Below are 19,315 nucleotides of genomic sequence, written 5' to 3'. Positions count from 1 at the left end.
GAATTTGTGGTATATCTAGTAACTAATTTTGTTAATACAGAAAATATACCAAAAAAAATATAATAAAACTATACCATCAAAATTTTATGTGTAGTAGATTTTTTTCATAAAATTATAACAAATATATACCTTTTCCTTTTAAATATCATTTTTTATATTGTAGTTTCAAAGGTAGGGGGTTTTAAATATTTTTGTTTTGTCTTTTTGCTTATTTATAAGATAATGTCATTTGGAATATATCCAAGACATTGCCAACTATTTATTTGATTTTACAAAATTTTATGTCTTTGTTTTTAATAGGACGAAAATAATAAAAGTTCTATTTATTTACATGAAAGACATATATCTAGAAGATAATTAAAAAAAAAAAAAAAATTGAATTTTCCATTAGGTTAACTGTCAAAGTATTTTTTTTTTAAGTTGTAGATGATTAAATAGTTTTCACTGATTTTAAACTGTAATATAAAACCTTCAAATTTTTGGAACTTAAATATTGTATCAATTTTGTCATTAGTTGGTGTTCTTATATATAAAGTTACTATCAGCATATATTTGTTATTTGTATTTTATTGGTATTATATATATTTTTTACTAATATGATTCTTATGTTGAATTGATTGTAACATATATTAAACTTGGTTAACATTAGTATATTTTTTTTTAAGTTGTTAATGATTTAATTATATATTTATAGTTTACTAATATGATACTTATTCTGAATTGATTTGAACTATAATACTTGGTTAACAATTAGTATATTTTTAAAAGTTGTAAATGATTTAATTACATTTAAGTTATAATTTTAAACCTTTGTTTTTTGGGAAATATTGATAAGACATACAATGATTAATATACTTGGTAGATATTATTATATGTTTAAAAGTTGTAAAAAAAAAGATAATACATAAATTAAAACTAATAATTACTATATATATAAAAATAAAAAATAAAAAAAAAAAAAAAAAAAAAAAAAAAAAAGTAGAGAAAAATATTTTCTTCCTACATATGTAATTCAAATATTCAATTGGGCAGAGAGAAAAATAGGGAGAAACTCTAATTAAAATCTCTTATTAGTCGCGTCTCTCCGCGCGAGAAACTCAGTGGATGATGGATGCGATAGAAGAATCTGTGGAGTACCATGATGCAAACGACGGTAATATGTTCCGTTTACTCGAGGACGACCATCATGGGTGTAGTAACCAAGTCGTGCCCCAGAAGAAGAAGAAGAAGCTCAGTGATTGGGAAGTGTCTTTTGCCAATGTTGCGGCAAAGATGGGTCCTTCAGATCTAGCGGATTTCCTCGACAAAGTTCCGGTACGTTCGTGAAACCATCTCTCATCTTCTCAATCGATCAAAAAATTTCCCAATTTTTGGTTTGGTTTGGTTTGGTTTGTTAATTTCCCAACATATAGGACAAGTATCCGCCTGTGCCCATGTTTCGGCTAACGAGATTTCTCGATTACTATGACACTGCACTTTCCGGAGTATCATGTCCATGGTGTGAGATGTTCAAGGACTCTAATTTGGCCAGCCTGATCGATGTATGTTGTGAGCTTTTTTTACCTTTCTGTCTCTCTGTGGTGAATCAATCAATCAATATTAGATTTATCATCGTGAAACAGGTTCCGTTATGCCATATTCCTGAACCTGTCCTCCGAACATCAGTTGAATGGCTCAACCAACAAGTTCCAGAGAGAATTCGCTGTGACTTTGTAATGTTGACATTTAATTATATATTCTCTTATTTGGTTACACCAGCAAAAGACTTTGTTCCCAGGAGTGAACTGATATTCATAATGGGCAAGACTAAGGTAAAAAGAAAAAAAACAACAACCATGTCGCTTTCACTAATGTCTGTGTGATTGGAAATACTACTTGCGGCCTTTGTTTTCACTTATTTTTCATATTTGTTTTTTTTTTACGATTAGATGGCAATGTTTGTTACATTAGCAATGATATTGCGTAGCAAACCTCATGTCTTAACTAAGGTTTTGCCCTCTCTGAGGAGGTTTGCGCCTTTCTATAAAGTACCTGGCCAGATTCCGCTTACACTTTGGTTCATTACTCAGGTTCGTATCTCTGTGTGTGTGTGTGGACTCAGGACCGACCAAGTGTGTTTGATTTTTTTTTGTTGTGTAGCTCTAATTATTCAACTGTAAAAATGATGTGGGACAGGCCTCCAAAGATGATTTATCTCTAGGCTTGCTTTCATGGGCGCATAACTTGTTACCTCTAGTCGACAGCCATCCTCAGTCAACAGATGCCATCCTCGACTTTGTCGAGAAGTGAGTCCAAAGTTTTGTTTTCTTTTTGACTTCCCTTTTTGCTATATTATATACAAAAAAAACATCATCTGAGAGATCTTTTGTTTGTTCATGCAATGCAATTTCCTTTTCAGGATTTTGGCCAAACCCGATGATCTGGCCAGAACTTTAAAAGCTCCTCTCTGGGAGGGAGAGGAGCTTATTCCACCTCATTCATTTGAGATCTTGCTTCGGCTTACATTCCCTGCTTCATCCGAGGTACGTACGTTTTACTGTTTTGCAACTTACAAAACAAAACAAAAAAAACCCTTACTTAATGCGTGTCTGTCGATTCTGATCACGACTGTGGTCTTTAATTCTTTTGTGCACACAGCCTACTACAAGTAGGTTTAAGGCAATTTACCCCTTGCTGAAAAAATTGGCTCTAGTCCATACAACAAGCAATAGCCAGGCATTTATAGAAGAAAATATATTCACTGTTTCTTTCAGATTATCTGGAGAAGGTAGGTATTAGTAACAAAACCAAACCTTGAATCCTTGTTGAGTTTTTTTCCGCTTCCCTCTCTAGTTCTTATCTGTTGTTATCTTTGTTGCAGAAAATACTGCTTTAGCCGAGGAAGCTAGATCAATCGCTATCTGGTCTCTGACCGTTAACAAGGAATGCTGGAAGATCTGGGAGAATCTCTACTATAGAAATGTAAAAGTGAGTCTTGATATTCTTAAAACACTTGTAGGGAAATTCCAGGACGGTGCACTTGAGGCAATGAATGACCAGATATTCTTTTTTTCTTTGAACTTAGCTGCACGAGGTATTTGTAACAATCCAATCCTTGTATCCTTGACTTTTTCTGCTTCCCTCTCTCTTCTCTAAATAGAGTTCTAATACGTTTAACTTTGTTGCAGGAAATTTACCCCAGCAAGCTACCGCAGTCGCTATCTGGTCTCTTAACATAATCCTTGATTGCTGGAAGCAGAGGGGCAATATCTCTGTGGATAATCTAAAAGCTTGTGTTGCTCTTCTTGAACATCTTGCCGAGAGATGTATGGATCATTCCCTCAATCTCTCATCCTCACCGAGTGATACTCTTGCAACTTCACCAGGAAGCAAGGCATGGAAACAAATCACTCGAAAGATATTTACTCTCTCTTTGAAATTAGCTGGAGAAGGTATTTTACTAACATCCCAAAACCTTGAATCCTTGAGTTTTTTTCGAAACTTCTCCAAATAGAGTTCTAATGTGTTACAGTTACAGCAAATTCTGTTTTAGCCAAGGAAGCTACATCAATCGCTATTTGGTGTTTGACTGAAAATGTTGATTGCTGGAAAAAGTGGGACAAACTCTATCAGGAGAATCTGGAAGCTAGTGTTGCTCTTCTTAAAATGCTAGTAGAAGAATGGAAGGATCATTCCCTCAAACTATCATCATCGCTTAGTGATACTCTCACTCTTGGTCAAACTATGATGAGCTTCACGCTACAGGTAATTGCTCCTTGCTCTTCTAAGCTTAACTAATTTCACCCTCCATTCCAGTTGTCATTTCATCTCTGACCTCACCTGTGATGTTTTTAGAATAAAAATGCCATCGCTGAAGGACGAGCCAATGCTTCTCTTTATTCTCATTACGAAGCTGACGAGTCCTGCAAAGTGATCTCGTCGAGACTTGTAAGAAGCATCCTCAAAGATACAACCATTACTGCTATGGTTCTAGTTGCTGTTGTGGTTCTAGTTGCTGTTGTGATTCTAGCCGCTGGTAGACCTCCTAACCTATTTGGGCAATTGGTTTTTTGGTTTGGTTTAGGTTCGTGTTTTTCGGTGTGCGGTTGTTCGGTTTTGCAAATATTGGAACTATATAGAAAGCATTAGTCATTCAGTTTGGTTACGGTTTGGTGGACATTTTCTGATTATAGTGAGGAGGGTTTTCATATAACCACATAGTTGGGATTTGGGAGTCTGTTTATAAAGCTCGCAAGTTTGTAAACGGTTTTTAGATTATTTCACTTGTGTAATGATAATTTATGTGTTTCACAATCATTTCATTGTTAAATTTAGAGTTAATACTCTTTGAAAATAGATAACGTTTTTTTTTGTTTGTGTGTGTTTTGATTATGCTAATGGAAACGCTTATAAAACTTGATTAAACCATTTTGTATTAAAGGGCTCACATTTATTGCTAAAAAACAAAATCATACTCTTTGAAAATAGCTGTCGTAGTTCAACAAATTTCTTCAAAGTTTTTTTTTTCTTATTTTGTTCATGATTTCAATCAGTGAAGGAAAACGCGTTTTCTATATATGTAAATACACTTATAAATTTTATTTTATTTTCCGTTTTTACCAATTAAATTTGAAATATTTCCAATGAGTATTTATTGTTTGTTGATATTATTTGGGGAAAGACGTATTGTATCATTCATCATCATCAGTACTACTAAATAAGGGGTGATGTAGTAAGTGATGATTCTTTTATAACATATATATACAATTTTAACGAAATAAAAATGATGCATAGAGAATATTTTATAAACTAAATAAGCATTTGAAATTTGAGAAATAAACATGATTAACAATAATTATATTACAGATATATAGATTATGTTATTTGAATTTATTATATACATTATACCAACTAACAAACCATAAGTTTCTAAAATAAAATGTCAAACACACCAAAGAAAGAAACTCTCCTTCAACCTTAAGCTACCGTAGGGCTTGAATAATATAAACTGACTCGGCTTTCCAAACGATGGAGAGGATCTGAAATAGCCATGAACTACCGCTTCCAGAAACTTCTTGGCGCGCCTTGCAGAGGCGGGAACGCCGTCATCACTAAGAACACTGAGCTCATTTCACCGGTAGGTAATCGTGTCTCTGTCACCGACCTCAACCAGCACCGTACGGTTACTCTTCTACTCAGTCCCTCTTCCAACATTTGTCGCCTTGCTGCCTCCCCTGATGAATCAGAGGATGACCACTCTGAGCCACCCTCCCATGATACTCCAAAGTGGGCTGATGAAGAGTATATGGATAGAGGGAGATGGGTTTTGTTAAGGAAGGATGGGTTTGATCAGGCATCGGCAAAGGTGTCAGCTTGCAACTATCACCAGGGGATCGACATGGTTGTTTTGGGGTTCTCTGATGGTGTTTTTGGGCTTTATCAGATGCCAGATTTTATCTGTACACATCTGCTGTCTATTTGGAGGGAGAAGCTAACAACAACTGTCTTTAATGAGCGTGGAACTTGGCTGACCAACTCGGTTCAATTGTTAGTCTCGCAGTGGCAATCTAAAAGCCAAAGAGGACACTATTTTGATGTCAATTGTGTCACTTACTCACCCTATTTCAAGTTCTTGGCACATGGTGCTGATGATAGCAATGTCAAGGTATTAGAATCTCCATGACTCAACTGTTACATTCTTATCATCGATTTAAAATAGCATGTTTTTAATAAATGTTGTGTGTTTTCAGATGTGGGATGTTATGGTAGCTAAATCAAGGGCTGGAAAGTGCACTACAAGGTTGTGCTATTCTGCTGATGGAGGTTATATTTTAGCCGCAGGAACTAGAAGATATATTTGCATGTCTGACATCTTGCATCAGGTCAGCTCATTAGCTAATTCTTGGAGTTCAGCTTTTCTTGGGTTAGAAAGTTTGATGCTGGTTTTGAAAGCTTACTGTCTGAGATATAATCACCAATGCCCATGACATGTGCTTTTCACGTGCCAATGAAGAGAGAGAGAGCTTGTGTAGAACCTTCTAGTCCTTTTAGTCCTTCTGTGTGCTTGACTGTATAAACCATGACATATCCATTTGTCATATCTTGGACACGTTTTACTGCCCTCTATGTAGCTACCTCCAACAGTCTCTTTTAATCTTTTGAGGACTCTCCAAGAACCTGCTTCTAATGAAGCTCCCAATCTGATTGTGTACCTTGGTCTTATAGACCATCTAACCAGCTTTTAACCTGATATAACCGCTTGACTGCTTGACTCTTCACTCTACCATTCTGTTTTGTCCAACCAGAACAAGCGTCTCCTGAAATTTGCAAAGCAGGACCGTTAATCTTGACTATTGAGTCTCAACGTCTAAATCCTATTTCTATAACAAGCTGATCCACTTTTCTTCTTTAGACTCTTTTTCATGAGCCATAAGAACCCGAAACCTATTTCTTGTTGCTTGATTTCTGTAAAACTGATTTTCCTTATCAGCTTTAATCATTTCATTTCCAGGAACCTTGCTAGAGATATTATAGCTCTAGCCTGAGCCAACCTTTTTCTCCAGATATCCCCTTATTGACTTCTACTCTTCCATGCTTCTTATTTAGGGACCTTTTGACTTGACTTGTTTCTTAAGGAAAAACATCACCCTTGTTGTTCTTACAGAAAACCATCTGAATTCAACACTTCCAATGTCACCGATAAACCATACAACTGATACTGATGCAGCTTGTCAAATTCCTTTCTTGACTATACTTCCACTCACAGACCCCTGAGATCTTCTTGAACGTTAAACCTCACAGCCTGTAACCACATCCAATTCTCAGAACCTGATACTTAACCCAGAGGCTAAATTTGTAGCCGAGACCTCTTCAAATCTTCCTCAAACCCTGAAACCTTCATAGTCATAAACCTGTCTTGAACTCAGCTATCTTAACCAAGTTTCTAGTTTACTCCACCTGCAAATCCATTACTTGAATCTCAACCTTTAACCTGATGCTTTAACTGGCAATAACACATAGATGCATCCTCCTAATTAAGGCGTCCCCTATAGTAACCAGAATCTATGAGCTTCCAAAGATGTTCTTTCAACCAATCTTGAACATTAACTGAAGTCGATTTAAACAAATATACTCAAACCATACTCAAACTGAAACCCAACAAAGAGTATAAGCTTTCCTTTGTTAAAATCATCAATCTTCTTGTGTTCTAATCCATGCATTGATTCCTTAGAAAAACAGACCTTGAGAATCTTGAAACTTAATAACATCACAAACATACTTGTGATATGCAGCGGATTATAGACCAAATCCTTCTTCCAGATTTGAGTCTTGAGAGATGCTGAACCGATTCTGCTTTTCGTAACTTAAAGTCCAAACCTTGAAACTCATCATATCTTTGAACCTGAGTCGAACTGAACTTTCTCATACTCTGCATTTGGGTCACTTATTCACACCAACGTTCTGCTATTCTGCTGTGTTTTTGCTTTTGCTTTTAGATATTACCTTTTAGGAAGGACTCATTGTTTGAACTGAATTATATTGTTCGTAACTGCGCCATGGCATTTTATATTGATTTCTTTTCTTGTTTCTATGCAGATGGTTTCGTTTTTAACATATTTGTTAAGGAGTTGCTGCGTCAAATATACTATCATATTGCTGCTATTACCACGGACTAGCAGCGCAGAGGAGCAGTGTCAAGGGGAATATACTGTTCCATATATCTGGATATTGTTTGCCCTGGTTGTTGGTGCTTTCTTTCCTGTGGTCGTGTGGTTTCTATGGAGAAGTTTGCAAAAGGAAAATATCGATTTGGAGAACAAGGGGAATATACGCAATCTTCCTAAGAAGAAGAAGAAAAATAGGAAGAAAAAGGAAAATATCGATTTGGAGACGACTCTGCCAGATTCATCCAGTACCCCAAACAATGATTCTGAAGAGATCTCTGAAGATTGCGTTGAATATTTCTCAGAAGACGATCCCAGTCAAGAGTCTCATGAACTGGAAACATTTCAGCAGACTACTGTGAAAGACGTAGGTTGGAAGACGATGGATGAGGTGAGTGTTTCAGATACAATCATAGGAGAAAGCGGAGATGTCAAGATGGCTTTAGGGCTTTTCGGAAAGCGTCCCATAATCGCTAAATATGGTCCAAACTCATACGCAATGGCAAATGAGAAGAAAATTCTCATTGCATCTGACTTTCACCCAAACATAGTCCGCTATATTAGCTCTGCGATTTGGGGAGATCAGGTTTTACACTGCCTAGAGCTATGGCAGTTTACATTTGGTGATCTCATAGACAATGTCTCACGTGGAAATTCAGTTTCACAAGATTCTGAAACAAGAGTTGTTGGGAAAAACGACCTGTGGACAGCAACAGGTGTTCCTAAACGACTGTTGATTAGCCTCATCAGGTAAATCAAAAATTCTGATTTTTCCTTTGTTGTGTATTTGTTAGAATAGGATTCATATACTGTTTTGCTATATAGCTTTAGTGTACTCATAACAAACTTGTTATTTTGGAACTAGGGATATTGTTTTAGGACTTGATCATTTGCATGGATTAGATATAGTCCACCGAGATTTGACACCACAAACTGTGATGATCATGTCAAATGGAAATACAATAACTGCAAAAACTGATGACATGAGGATGGCTTGGTTTGAAAAGGAACAACGCTTCATCCACTTTGGAGGTATAGTTTCTTGTTAGTTGTGCGTTCGTTCATATACCTTGTATTTGTATTGATGGATTGATTGATGAACTCTAAAAATGGCTTTCTTACAGATGAAAAATTTTCGGGATTCAAACCACTAGATGAAACCAACTACGGCACCGAAAGCAATAAAGTAGACATGTTCTCCCTGGGAGTTCTCATGTTCTACATTATTACTCAGGGTGAGCATCCATTTTCATGTGGAGGGTCTGCAACTATTGAACAAAACATCAGGAACAACCACAAGAATTTAGATGCAATCTCAAACTTTCCTGAAGCCGCTGACTTGATCCCACATTTGCTGAACTTAAATCCCGTTAAACGGTACGTATTGCAATCTCGTTAAGTTCTGACCCTTCCGCTTACTTCTTAATTATATTCTGGCTTAAACTATTCCTTAATACATATTCTTTTTCTGTTAGCCCCAGCGCAAGTGATGTTCTCAGACATCCATTTTTCTGGAATTCTCAACAGAAGCTCAAGATGATAACAGAGGTCAGTGACCATCTTTATGGCAATTTCCGTCTGCAAAACATTCTGGAGAATAGATTTGCAAGGGTCATGGGAGTAGGAGTTCGAAGTTGGGACACTAAGCTAGATAGTGACTTCTTCACTGACATCAATGCGAAAGTGAAAGTCAAAGCGAACCGGCAAAACTCGACTACTACAACAATCCCAAAGTACAACTATTCCACGCTTTGTGATTTACTCAGACTTATAAGAAACACTGAGTCTCATTTCAGAGAAATTCCACAGAATGTCCAGGTTTGACCTTCTAAACAAGTCTATTGTCAAAGTAAAGCTAATTAATTCATTGTTCCAGTCTCTCTGATTCTTATAATATTTAACAAAAACACTCAATGTCATTAATTATTCCAGCCTTTGTGATTCTAATTGATTGTTTTGACTTTTGATTCCTCAGCAAGTTTTTCCAAATGGGAAAGATACGGTATTCAACTATTTTGATCATTTATTCCCAAGCTTGTTTGTGGAGGTTTATCGTGTTGCTAAAAGGCAATGCAGCAAAGAGAAAGAATTTAAAAGATTATTACTTGATTTACCTCCTTTTGATGAAGTCAAGGTTAGAATCTCAAGCTTCTTCTCACTTTCTATTTCATTTTAATCTCCAGGGGTATTTTAATCCATTGTCTTTTGCCTATTTGACTTTGGTTTTTGTGGAAGAGATAATCGGATGAAGATCTTATGGGAAATCTTTAGATGTTTTTATTTCGTTGTAATCTTAGTTGGAATCTTTAGATGATTTTATGGATTTAGTCAATGGTGATTTTGTGTGATTCTTTTGTCTTTTGCAGCTATTATGAGCATTCGATGAGCCAGATCGATGAACATATTTTAAGAAACCTGACGATGAGCCAGATGAAGAATTTTCTTGGATTTAACTATTTAGTCAATGTTGGAATCTTTAGTTGGAATCCAAATTTATTTAACTATTTTTAGAGACCTGACGGTGAGCCATATGAACAAATTTCTTTTTTAATTGTGGATAACAAACATGCTTCAACACCATTAACAGTTATCACTTGAGTGTTAAAACTTTTTATTGTTTATCTTTATGTTTGATGTTAGTTACTAAATTAAAATATGTGATATTAGAAATTAACTATACTCAGTCACAGTAAAAATGAGAATACTTAATTGGTGCAAATCAATACTATATTGACATTTAACAATATGATATTGATTTTGACAATGAATTATATTTGTTACCATGCCCATAATACTATTCTCAATACCACCACAATCAGTAAAGGACAAAACCGTTTTAATTCCTTTTTTTTTTTTTTGAGAAAGAATTCTGAAAATCGAAAATATTATCTTTAAAAGTAATCAATAGACTGACCAAAAACAAAATTCAAAAATTAGTATCAGTAAGATTAAATAAATTTTATTATATAGTAATATATACTCTTTTTTTTGGATTATATAATCCAAAAAACCTGTAAAACGAATAAGATTAAATAAATAGTAATATATACTCTCTTTTTTATTTATACTCTTTATTAATACATTAGATATGATATGGTCAAAGGATCCATTTTACTCAATCATAATAAAACGAGAATACTTAATTGGCTCAAATCAATATTATACTGATATTTAACAATATGATATTAATTTGAATAATAAATTATTAAATTATATTTATATATGTTCTAATAAAATATATTTACGTCTTAACCATGTTCATAATACTATTCTCAATTCCATCACAATCACTAAAACAAAAAACCGTCTTAATATCATTTTGTTAGAAAGAATTCTGAAAATCAAAAATGTTATCTTTAAAAATAATCAATCAGTTCACCAAAAAAAAAAGAAAAAAAAAACATAAATATCAGTCGATGTGGTTTACATTATGTGGCTTTTTTTTTGACAGATTTGTTTAAGCATATTTCCATGGAGAAATATTTATAAGATCTTTTTGGATAAAATGGGTCTTTCAAGCCTTGAGTTATCGCTGTATTTTTCTTAATAATCAATTATCCAATTCGGTCAAACCGACCCGACCCAATCAAAAGTTATGTTTATGAATAAAAGATTAAGCCAGCAGCTGTGTGATGAACCTTTGAAAACAAGTAAAGTGTTTTACCAGTTGGAAAATAGCTGGCAGAAAGCAAAACATCAACCTCAAAACGACTAAACACGAATGAGAATGAACTAAAGCCAATTTTGTCTAGTTTTTCTCAAGTCTTATCCCCTTAGATGGTCCCTAAATTTCCCATATATATCTATATGTTATAAATAATTTAAAAATATATATATATATTTGAAACTATGCGGCTAAACTCAAAACAAACCATTCGAAACTATAGCTTATATAACGTACATGTGTTACAAAACTGAATTGTTTACACAGCTCAAAATTTGTTGGAATGCGAAAGGTACCATGTATTGATTTACATAAAATATTTGTCGTTGTATGTTATATACATATGTGCATGAACATGTCCACACAAAATTAAAACAATATTCGTTGGACCCATTGAATAAAAACAAGTACACAAGAGAGACAAAGCTTTCTCCACATAAAGTACCCAAAATTGAATACAAATATATATCAATTGGATCAATAGGCCAAAGAAAATGAAATGATCAATAAATAAAAATATTCAAAGACAGCTGAACTTACATTGCAAATATTCGTAAACGACAGTGTATTTACAAAAACAAGAAACCAATTTGTAGTATTCAAACTCGAAAAAATCTCTCAAATAAAAAAATTTAATTATTTTCTTTTTTATATATTCATATACAAGCAACAAATGACAAAAATGCTCCCTCTAACTGTGAAAATGCACTGAATCATAAATTAACCAATATATGGACTTATTATAGAAACCCCCCCCCCCCCCCCCCCCCACCAAATCTCTCACCCAACACCATATTATTGACTATATATGTTACTCTCATATCGACTCTGTTCCATCGACTCTGCTTCTCTTGCTCCGGTGCTTTCCATATCGGTGGCGCCTAGGGATTCCACCAAACGTGACTGGATCATAAACCCTAAGCCTTTGAGCCTCCGCGGGATTTACCACACACTCTGATAAAGCAACCTTGTACCTTGTCCGATCGTAGCAATACGAGTAAGTCATGTGTTTCCTTCTGAAAATATCCATTTTACTCCTCTGTGATGGGGTGATCTCCTGTGCCGCACGGATATCCTCGGCCGCTCCTTCATCACACCTCGGAAACTGCTCGATTGGGTCCACAGGGCAGCCGTGAAGGACTAGATCAGAGAACCGTGCAATGTAAGGCGCATATTTGTAGTTTACACCGTACTTGCCACCATTAGTCGCCCATTTAGAACCGTCCCATATTGTTGTGTATAGAGACATCGGCTTTGATGGGAAGTCACCGCCCATTGAAGCTGTACGTTTGACCTCTCTGATCGGAACATTGTCTACAAAGAATCTGCATAACCAAAAAGAACAACTCTGATCATAAAAAATAATAACGAGGGACAAGGATTCAATTAGCTATAAAGAAAAAAACATATGTCCGTTAAGTAAGTTTGATTTTGATCAATATCCTAAAACTGTAAGCATAGAAATATAACATTTTTGGCATAAAAAAATATCCAGCTTTTGATGAACTAAGTAAAAAGATTCTCAACTTGTGATTTTTGGACCCCCAAAGGAAAAAAAACATACTCTTCTCTATGGGGTCATTGTTGATGCCAAAAAATCGAAAGCTGTAAACCATTTTGGGGGCTCACACACACTTGAAATTGACAGGAACAATACAACCAAAAGCAAATGATGTCCCCAAGCATCACAAAACTTTCCACAACAAGGAAAAAAATTAATACCCAACCAAGAAATGTGTAGCAATTTTTATCAACAAAAAAGATCCGCCCATCATTAAAAACCCCACTTGAGTTTCCTTAAATAGAAGATGACATTATTGAATCCAGAAAGCTTAAATTCAAAATGGGGTCTAGAGCCTAATCTCATTTCAAAACTCTTAATTGAGTTAATAACAAACACAGAGATTAAGAGAGACTTTTAGTTTATACTTACATGATGTGAGAATCAGACCAGAGGATACTGTATTGATGAAAATCTTCAGTTGGATCAAACCAGAGATTATATCTCTCTTCTCTTCCTAAATGAGTGCTTCCATTACCGTAAATGTTTGTCTGAATCCTCCATTCTTTTCCTCTAATGTTACCAAGAAACTCAAAATCAATCTCATCATGGTTCTTCTCATACATATCTCCATTGGACATCTGAAACCATACCAACCCAAAATAAAAATCATTATTACTTAATACTAATCCCAAATCAATAGTGAAATTAATCATATTTATGGAAAAAAGATCCTTATTTGGTTAATCCTAACAATACCCAACAGCTACAAAACTTTGAATCTAAGCTAAATTAAGGGTTTTGAACTTACATAAAAGGCAACAACAACACCAGCTGAATAATCAGAAGGTAATTTGATAGAAGCACTGAAGAACCCATGCAAGTAAAGATCATTTGAAGCAAACCCAGAACCTATAAAATAAACTAAATCATCATCATCATCATCATCACTAAACCGAGAAGAACAATGAAAAAGATCAAATAAAAAAAAAACAGAGGAAGATTAAAAAAAAAAGAATCGTACCGCTTCTTTCATCGAGCGTTAACCGGACAGATTTGCCATCTTTATGAACAAACAAGTTCTTGTCACCGAAAAGCTGAGTGTAACCTTCTTCAAAAGATGTGATTGGAAGGTTTTGAATAGCGAACCCAGAAACTAAACCGGAAAACAGAGACATGAAAACCAAGAAACGACTCAAAGTTTCCATCTTTTGTACTAAAACGCTTCTGTGTGTGTATGTGTAGATTGATAGCGTTAAGAGATGATAGCTTGCGTAGGAAAGCTATGGAGGTTTAGAGAGAGAGAGAGAAGGAGACGAAAGGCTCAATGAAAGAGAGAGAGAGAGTGAATATGGATTCCATCTGTCTTTTGGGTTGTTTATATTTTCGATTTTTTTTTCCTTTTTCTGTAATCATGATTAATGAATTTTTAATTTTACGCGGTGGTGTGGTGACATTACAAGGCAACAAAATCTTTTTAACGAAATCTAAATAATTTTCTAATCAAAAATGATAAATTGTTATAAATTATTTGTATGTTTTGGATATAGTAATTTGGTATTAGTTTCCGATAATTTTGTAATTTTTATATTTTCCTAAAGTACACAGATATTTAACGTAAACCATATTACTAAATGATAGTAATAAATCATGTTCTCTAATATTATATCATGGTTCGTTTTTAGCATATGATTTTCTTTGGAGCGATATTTGTATTTTTGTCACATTGTCGAGATATTTGTATTCAATGGTTTTCATTCCACGAGAAGTATTTTTCATTCCACATTTTAGTTTTGCAATAACAGTGATCGATCACCTAAATACGTTCAGACGAAAATAGTATACTAAATTTACTGCTAGTCTAGTAATGAATTAATAATCATAAATCATATTACTATAGTTCTTTGTGTAGATACATATTCTTTTTTTGGTTTACAGACGAAACTATACTAATCTGTGACCTCCGATACTTATACTTTTAAAATATCATAACAATAAAATATTATACATATATAAAATAAAAATGATGGATATATAAAAGACGACGAGAGAAAAACAAAGAGAAGCAAGAAAGCATGAGAGGTTTTGCTTCTTACACATGTGTCCCGACAAATAGTCACAGGTGCTGTGTCAGCAGCTCTATTCACCCAACACCTTCAAAATTATAGATTTAACAAACATGTTGCAAAATTATAAATTCCGTAAGCAAAACTGTAAACAATATTTTCACAAATCTGAAAAGAATGATATAAAACCCCACAAAAGAAAGAAAAAAAAACATTAAAAAATGGCCTCATGGTACAAACATTCATGGTAAAAATATATGAATGTATTTCAAAATTGTGTGTTTTTGGCTTTTCTAGAGGTTTCTTTGAGAAGGGATAAAGTGTAAAATACCAAATGAAAGCTCATAATACAAAACCAAAAAGAAAAGAATATCATTTTTTTTTTTGAGTTGTCTAATAAAAAAGCTGTGGACCATATAGATCTCTCCTCGAAGACAAACGGGGTACATTTTAAGAAAAGGTGAATCATTTGAGCTTTTTAATTTATTTTAAAATTTTTGAGACTTTCGGAGTCAAAAATAAAAGGCGTATCATTGAATTTTCAATATTTAATTAGTATTTTAGGGGGTGTTATTGGAGAAGTAATTTATAAATCTATATAAATTGTAAATTCTAAAAATCAAAATACATGGATTTTGAAATAACATGTTTTATCCTTGGATTTGAATCCTTCTATTTTACACTTTCAAATCCATTCAAATCCATTTAAAACATAATGTGGATTTTGAAATCCAAAAACAAATCATTGAATGAATAACATGGGATTTTAACAAGTATTTGTAAATAATGGAACCAATAACACATCATTTTGATAAGTATTTTGAAATCAATGATTGAATAACACATGATTTTTGTCTAGATTTCCAAATCCATTAAAATCATAGAACCAATAACCCCTCTTAATTTTTAATTAATTGAAATTTCCCATAAAGCGCATAACGAAGTAAATAAAAGTCAGATTGGGTAAGCCGTCCCATTACGCCGTCCCTTTGATACATATGTCCAAAATACCCTTTATTCACGGACACCGTCCGTTGGTGTTTTCGTAAATAAGGCTGACACTAAGAGGACAATAAGACATTTTTTCAAACGGTAAGACCATCTTTACTCGAGTAACCCACATGGGTTACTCAAATCTTAATTAATTATATATTTAATTATAAACTAATTAAAATAACTCACTTAGAAACTTAAACAAAATCAATCCTCCACTAGAGAAACTCACTTAGGTTACTCAATCATTTAAATAATATTTTTTTTACATAAAATATAAAACAATAAAATATTACAAATTTAGAAATATTAAACATAAATTTAAAATAAGAAATATTAAACATATTATACATAATTCGGAAGAAGATTTATTGATGGGTTGCACCAAATTTTTGCCAAATATGCTCAATCAAATCTTTTTTCAAACGATCATGCATTTGTGGATCATGAACGTCATTTCGAATGCCCATCAAATTATGTAGATTTGTTTGTCTATCTGTAGAATACGATAGATCAACCTGAGAAGTTCCGCTTCCTTCTCCGTGATAGAACTCTGATGGTTCATAGAAATTGTAGGTATGTCGTTTGTCTTCCACTATCATGTTATGCAATATGATACATGCTCTCATTATTTTCCCTATTTTCCTTTTATCCCAAAAAAGTGCTGGATTCTTCACGATCGCAAATCGAGCTTGCAAGACTCCAAAGGCACGCTCTACATCTTTCCGGCATGCTTCTTGAAATTGAGCAAAGAGTTTAGCTTTTCGGCCACGTGGTAGTGTAATTGATTGGATGAAAGTTGCCCAGTTGGGATAGATACCGTCAGTGAGGTAATACGCCATTTCGTATTGATGTCCATTGACAACGTATGAAACTCTTGGAGCTCGGCCCTCTAAGATATCATCAAACACCGGTGAGCGGTCCAAAACATTGATATCATTTAACGTACCAGGTGGTCCGAAAAATGCGTGCCAAATCCATAAATCTTGGGATGCCACTGCCTCTAGTACAATTGTTGGTTTTCCAGATCCACGTGAATATTGTCCTTTCCATGCAGTTGGACAATTCTTCCACTCTCAATGCATACAATCTATGCTACCCACCATTCCGGGGAAACCGCGTTGTTCTCCAATATTTAGTAATCTTTGGAGGTCTTCCGCTGTAGGTCGTCTGAGGTAGACGTCTCCAAATAGATTGATAACTCCGTCTACAAATTTTTCAAGGCATTTGTGTGCGGTTGTTTCAGCTAGTCGTAAATATTCATCCAGCAAATCTCCCGAACATCCGTATGCCATCATACGGATAGCTGCAAAACATTTTTGAAGTGCAGAAAGACCGAGCCTTCCAATAGCATCTCGTCTTTGTCTGAAGTACGGGACTCCATTCTCAATAGTACTAACGATGCGTTCGAACAATGTTTTGTTCATTCTAAAGCGACGACGGAACATAGCAGGAGTGTAAGTCGGATTCTCACCAAAATAATCATTCCATAGTTGAGTGTGGCCTTCTTCGCGGTTTCTATTTATGTGCACTCTTCGGAATATTGGAGCTGGTGGTTCTTCCTCTTGAATCCCTTCCACTATACTATCAACTTCTTCCTCTACCATTTCATCAACTTCATGATCAGAACTCCAATTAGACATTATTAGTCAAATTGGTTTAGTTGTGAGGCTTAGAAGAAGAAATGAAAGCTGTTTAGTTGTGAGGTTATTGGAAGTTGGGTTTTTTTTATGGTTTATGGAAAGATGTTAGTTTTGTTTTGTCAATGAGAAGAAGAAATGAGAACAAGAAATTAGAAGAAGAAATGATAAGATAAATGTTTATTTTGTTTTAAAGAGGAATAAATGAAAAGGAGAAATGAGAATGAAGCGGATGAAGTAGCAAATAAAATTGAACTTGAACCTTCAATATATAGAACTTACAAGCACAATCAATACCGACACAAGTTACAAACACAATCAATACCGACCACCCGTGAATGACACTAAAAACAACCAACACATTCACGGGTTGCAAACAGTCCATTCAACAAACAAAAGCCGACCACAAGTAAACAAAAGAGACACCCGTGAATGGAACTAAAAAACAACCAACAGATTCACGGGTTGTTAACAGAACACATCAATACAAAACAAAAGACAGCTTCCATTTGCTTGACTACCAACAACTTCCATTCATTTGACTACCAACATGTTTCACTTTAGACGGCAACGAGACAGCTTTATATGTCATCCCAAAACCTGAAACAAAAGAAGAACACAAGTTAAACAATAGTTAAACAATTGTAAAACAATATTAAGACAATAGTTAAACACAAAACCTGAAACAAAAGAAGAACACAAGTTAAACAATAGTTAAACAATTGTAAAACAATATTAAGACAATAGTTAAACACAAAACCTGACAACCAAGACTTAAACGGGTGTTAGTTCAACATTTGATCAACAAGTTTATCTCTAAGTAGGACTTCAGCAGGTGTTAGTTCACTCTTGTTAAGTAGGCTGTCTAGCAATCTCATTTTGCCGTGCCTCTCTTTAGCCGCCTGTTCTTGATCCTTCATTGCTATTATTCTATCCAACTTACTGACAGAACCATCATCCACATCAATACTAACTGCAGGTTTCTTTCCTTTCTTCTTGGCAGCTTTAACTCCCGGAGGCCTCCTCTCGTCTCCACCATTGCTCGAAGGAGCTGAGAAATCTCCTTCAGAAGAAAGCTTAGTCCGCTTAGTTTGAAGGCTGAGAAGGGAATCCAGGGCTAAAGTTTGAAGGCTGAGAAGAGAATCCATGGCTAAAGTTTGAAGGCTGAGAGTTGAATCCAGGGCTAATGTTTGAAGGCTGAGAAGAGAATGGATTACTAAAGTCAATAGGCTAAGAGGATTGGGTGGAAATAGGAGGAATAGGATTATCAGAACAGTTGGATTCTTTTTGAGAATTCAAAAGACCAACAAAATTTTGATCCCAAAAACGATAAGGGTTTCTAGGATCCATTGCTAGTGTTAGTGTAAGCTGAGAGTTTAGGTTTGTGAAAGCTGAGAGTTTAGATTTGTGAAAACAAAGGGTTTGGAGAGATAAACGTTAAGAGTTTGGATTAATGTTTAACAATGGTCATTTATATTGACCTCAAGGTTTATGTGAGTTGAGAGTTTAGATTTTTTAGCTAAAGAGAATAAAGGTTTATTTAGCTAAAGAGTAATGAGTGTTTTAGTACTAAAGAGATATACTTTTCAGTATATCTCTATGAATAGACCGATTGAAACACTTTTCAGTAAATCTTCTTGGGTAAAAGTTTTCAAAAAGCTGATCTTTAAAGTCAATACTAAATTCAAACTCAATCATATAGGTTTTGGATAATTTTACACACAAACTCAAAGTTAAACAATTAATCAAATATAAAACCAAAAATCAAACTCAACCACTTGATCAAACAGCATAACAACACTTGAGTA

General features: G+C 34.5%; 3 protein-coding genes across 4 annotated transcripts; 2 read left to right on the top strand and 1 right to left on the bottom strand.

Annotated features, from left to right (window-relative positions):
* Positions 1–1,022: 1,022 nt before the first annotated feature.
* LOC104779511 (uncharacterized) lies at positions 1,023–4,333 on the top strand. 2 transcript variants are annotated; one of them, XM_087509694.1, is made up of 11 exons: positions 1,023–1,314; positions 1,413–1,541; positions 1,623–1,811; positions 1,929–2,069; positions 2,176–2,285; positions 2,399–2,522; positions 2,638–2,767; positions 2,861–3,073; positions 3,168–3,431; positions 3,518–3,744; positions 3,835–4,333. In XM_087509694.1, exons 1-11 carry the CDS (start codon positions 1,105–1,107, stop codon positions 4,126–4,128), a joined length of 2,031 nt encoding a protein of 676 aa, XP_087365820.1. In that variant the 5' UTR covers positions 1,023–1,104; the 3' UTR covers positions 4,129–4,333. The 2 variants fall into 2 exon arrangements, with proteins under 2 accessions (XP_087365820.1, XP_087365819.1); XM_087509693.1 differs by having other exon boundaries at positions 3,512–3,744.
* Positions 4,334–4,878: 545 nt separating this feature from the next.
* LOC104779512 (uncharacterized) lies at positions 4,879–10,262 on the top strand. The gene is made up of 8 exons (XM_010503877.3): positions 4,879–5,644; positions 5,730–5,861; positions 7,576–8,393; positions 8,509–8,675; positions 8,768–9,020; positions 9,119–9,461; positions 9,619–9,777; positions 10,010–10,262. The coding sequence occupies exons 1-8, from the start codon at positions 5,030–5,032 to the stop codon at positions 10,016–10,018; spliced, it is 2,496 nt and encodes an 831-aa protein (XP_010502179.1). The 5' UTR covers positions 4,879–5,029; the 3' UTR covers positions 10,019–10,262.
* A 1,659-nt stretch (positions 10,263–11,921) lies between these two features.
* On the bottom strand, positions 11,922–14,257 carry LOC104773877 (putative xyloglucan endotransglucosylase/hydrolase protein 27). Its single transcript, XM_010498545.3, has 4 exons — positions 13,833–14,257; positions 13,620–13,720; positions 13,241–13,449; positions 11,922–12,632 (listed from the first exon to the last, which is right to left on the bottom strand). Exons 1-4 carry the CDS (start codon positions 14,014–14,016, stop codon positions 12,125–12,127), a joined length of 1,002 nt encoding a protein of 333 aa, XP_010496847.1. The 5' UTR covers positions 14,017–14,257; the 3' UTR covers positions 11,922–12,124.
* Between the last annotated feature and the right edge of the window lie 5,058 nt (positions 14,258–19,315).

This window comes from Camelina sativa, chromosome 4 (genome assembly GCF_030686135.1).
Source record: "Camelina sativa cultivar CO46 ecotype springtype chromosome 4, ASM3068613v1".
NCBI lineage: Eukaryota > Viridiplantae > Streptophyta > Magnoliopsida > Brassicales > Brassicaceae > Camelina > Camelina sativa.
The sequence above is the reverse complement of the archived record's forward strand: the minus strand, read 5'-3'. Positions and strand labels throughout refer to the sequence as shown.

Bases quoted from the DNA above. Each gene is read 5' to 3' on its own strand.
- LOC104779511 (XM_087509693.1), top strand. From the start codon at position 1,105: ATGATGGATGCGATAGAAGAATCTGTGGAGTACCATGATGCAAACGAC. The intron at 2,523-2,637 runs GTACGTACGTTT...TTGTGCACACAG, and splicing joins CATTCCCTGCTTCATCCGAG to CCTACTACAAGTAGGTTTAA. The intron at 3,074-3,167 runs GTATTTGTAACA...ACTTTGTTGCAG, and splicing joins TTTGAACTTAGCTGCACGAG to GAAATTTACCCCAGCAAGCT.
- LOC104779512 (XM_010503877.3), top strand. From the start codon at position 5,030: ATGAACTACCGCTTCCAGAAACTTCTTGGCGCGCCTTGCAGAGGCGGG. The intron at 5,862-7,575 runs GTCAGCTCATTA...GTTTCTATGCAG, and splicing joins TGTCTGACATCTTGCATCAG to ATGGTTTCGTTTTTAACATA. The intron at 8,676-8,767 runs GTATAGTTTCTT...GCTTTCTTACAG, and splicing joins ACGCTTCATCCACTTTGGAG to ATGAAAAATTTTCGGGATTC.
- LOC104773877 (XM_010498545.3), bottom strand. From the start codon at position 14,016: ATGGAAACTTTGAGTCGTTTCTTGGTTTTCATGTCTCTGTTTTCCGGT. The intron at 13,721-13,832 runs GTACGATTCTTT...TTTATTTTATAG, and splicing joins AACGCTCGATGAAAGAAGCG to GTTCTGGGTTTGCTTCAAAT. The intron at 12,633-13,240 runs GTAAGTATAAAC...TTGGTTATGCAG, and splicing joins TGGTCTGATTCTCACATCAT to ATTCTTTGTAGACAATGTTC.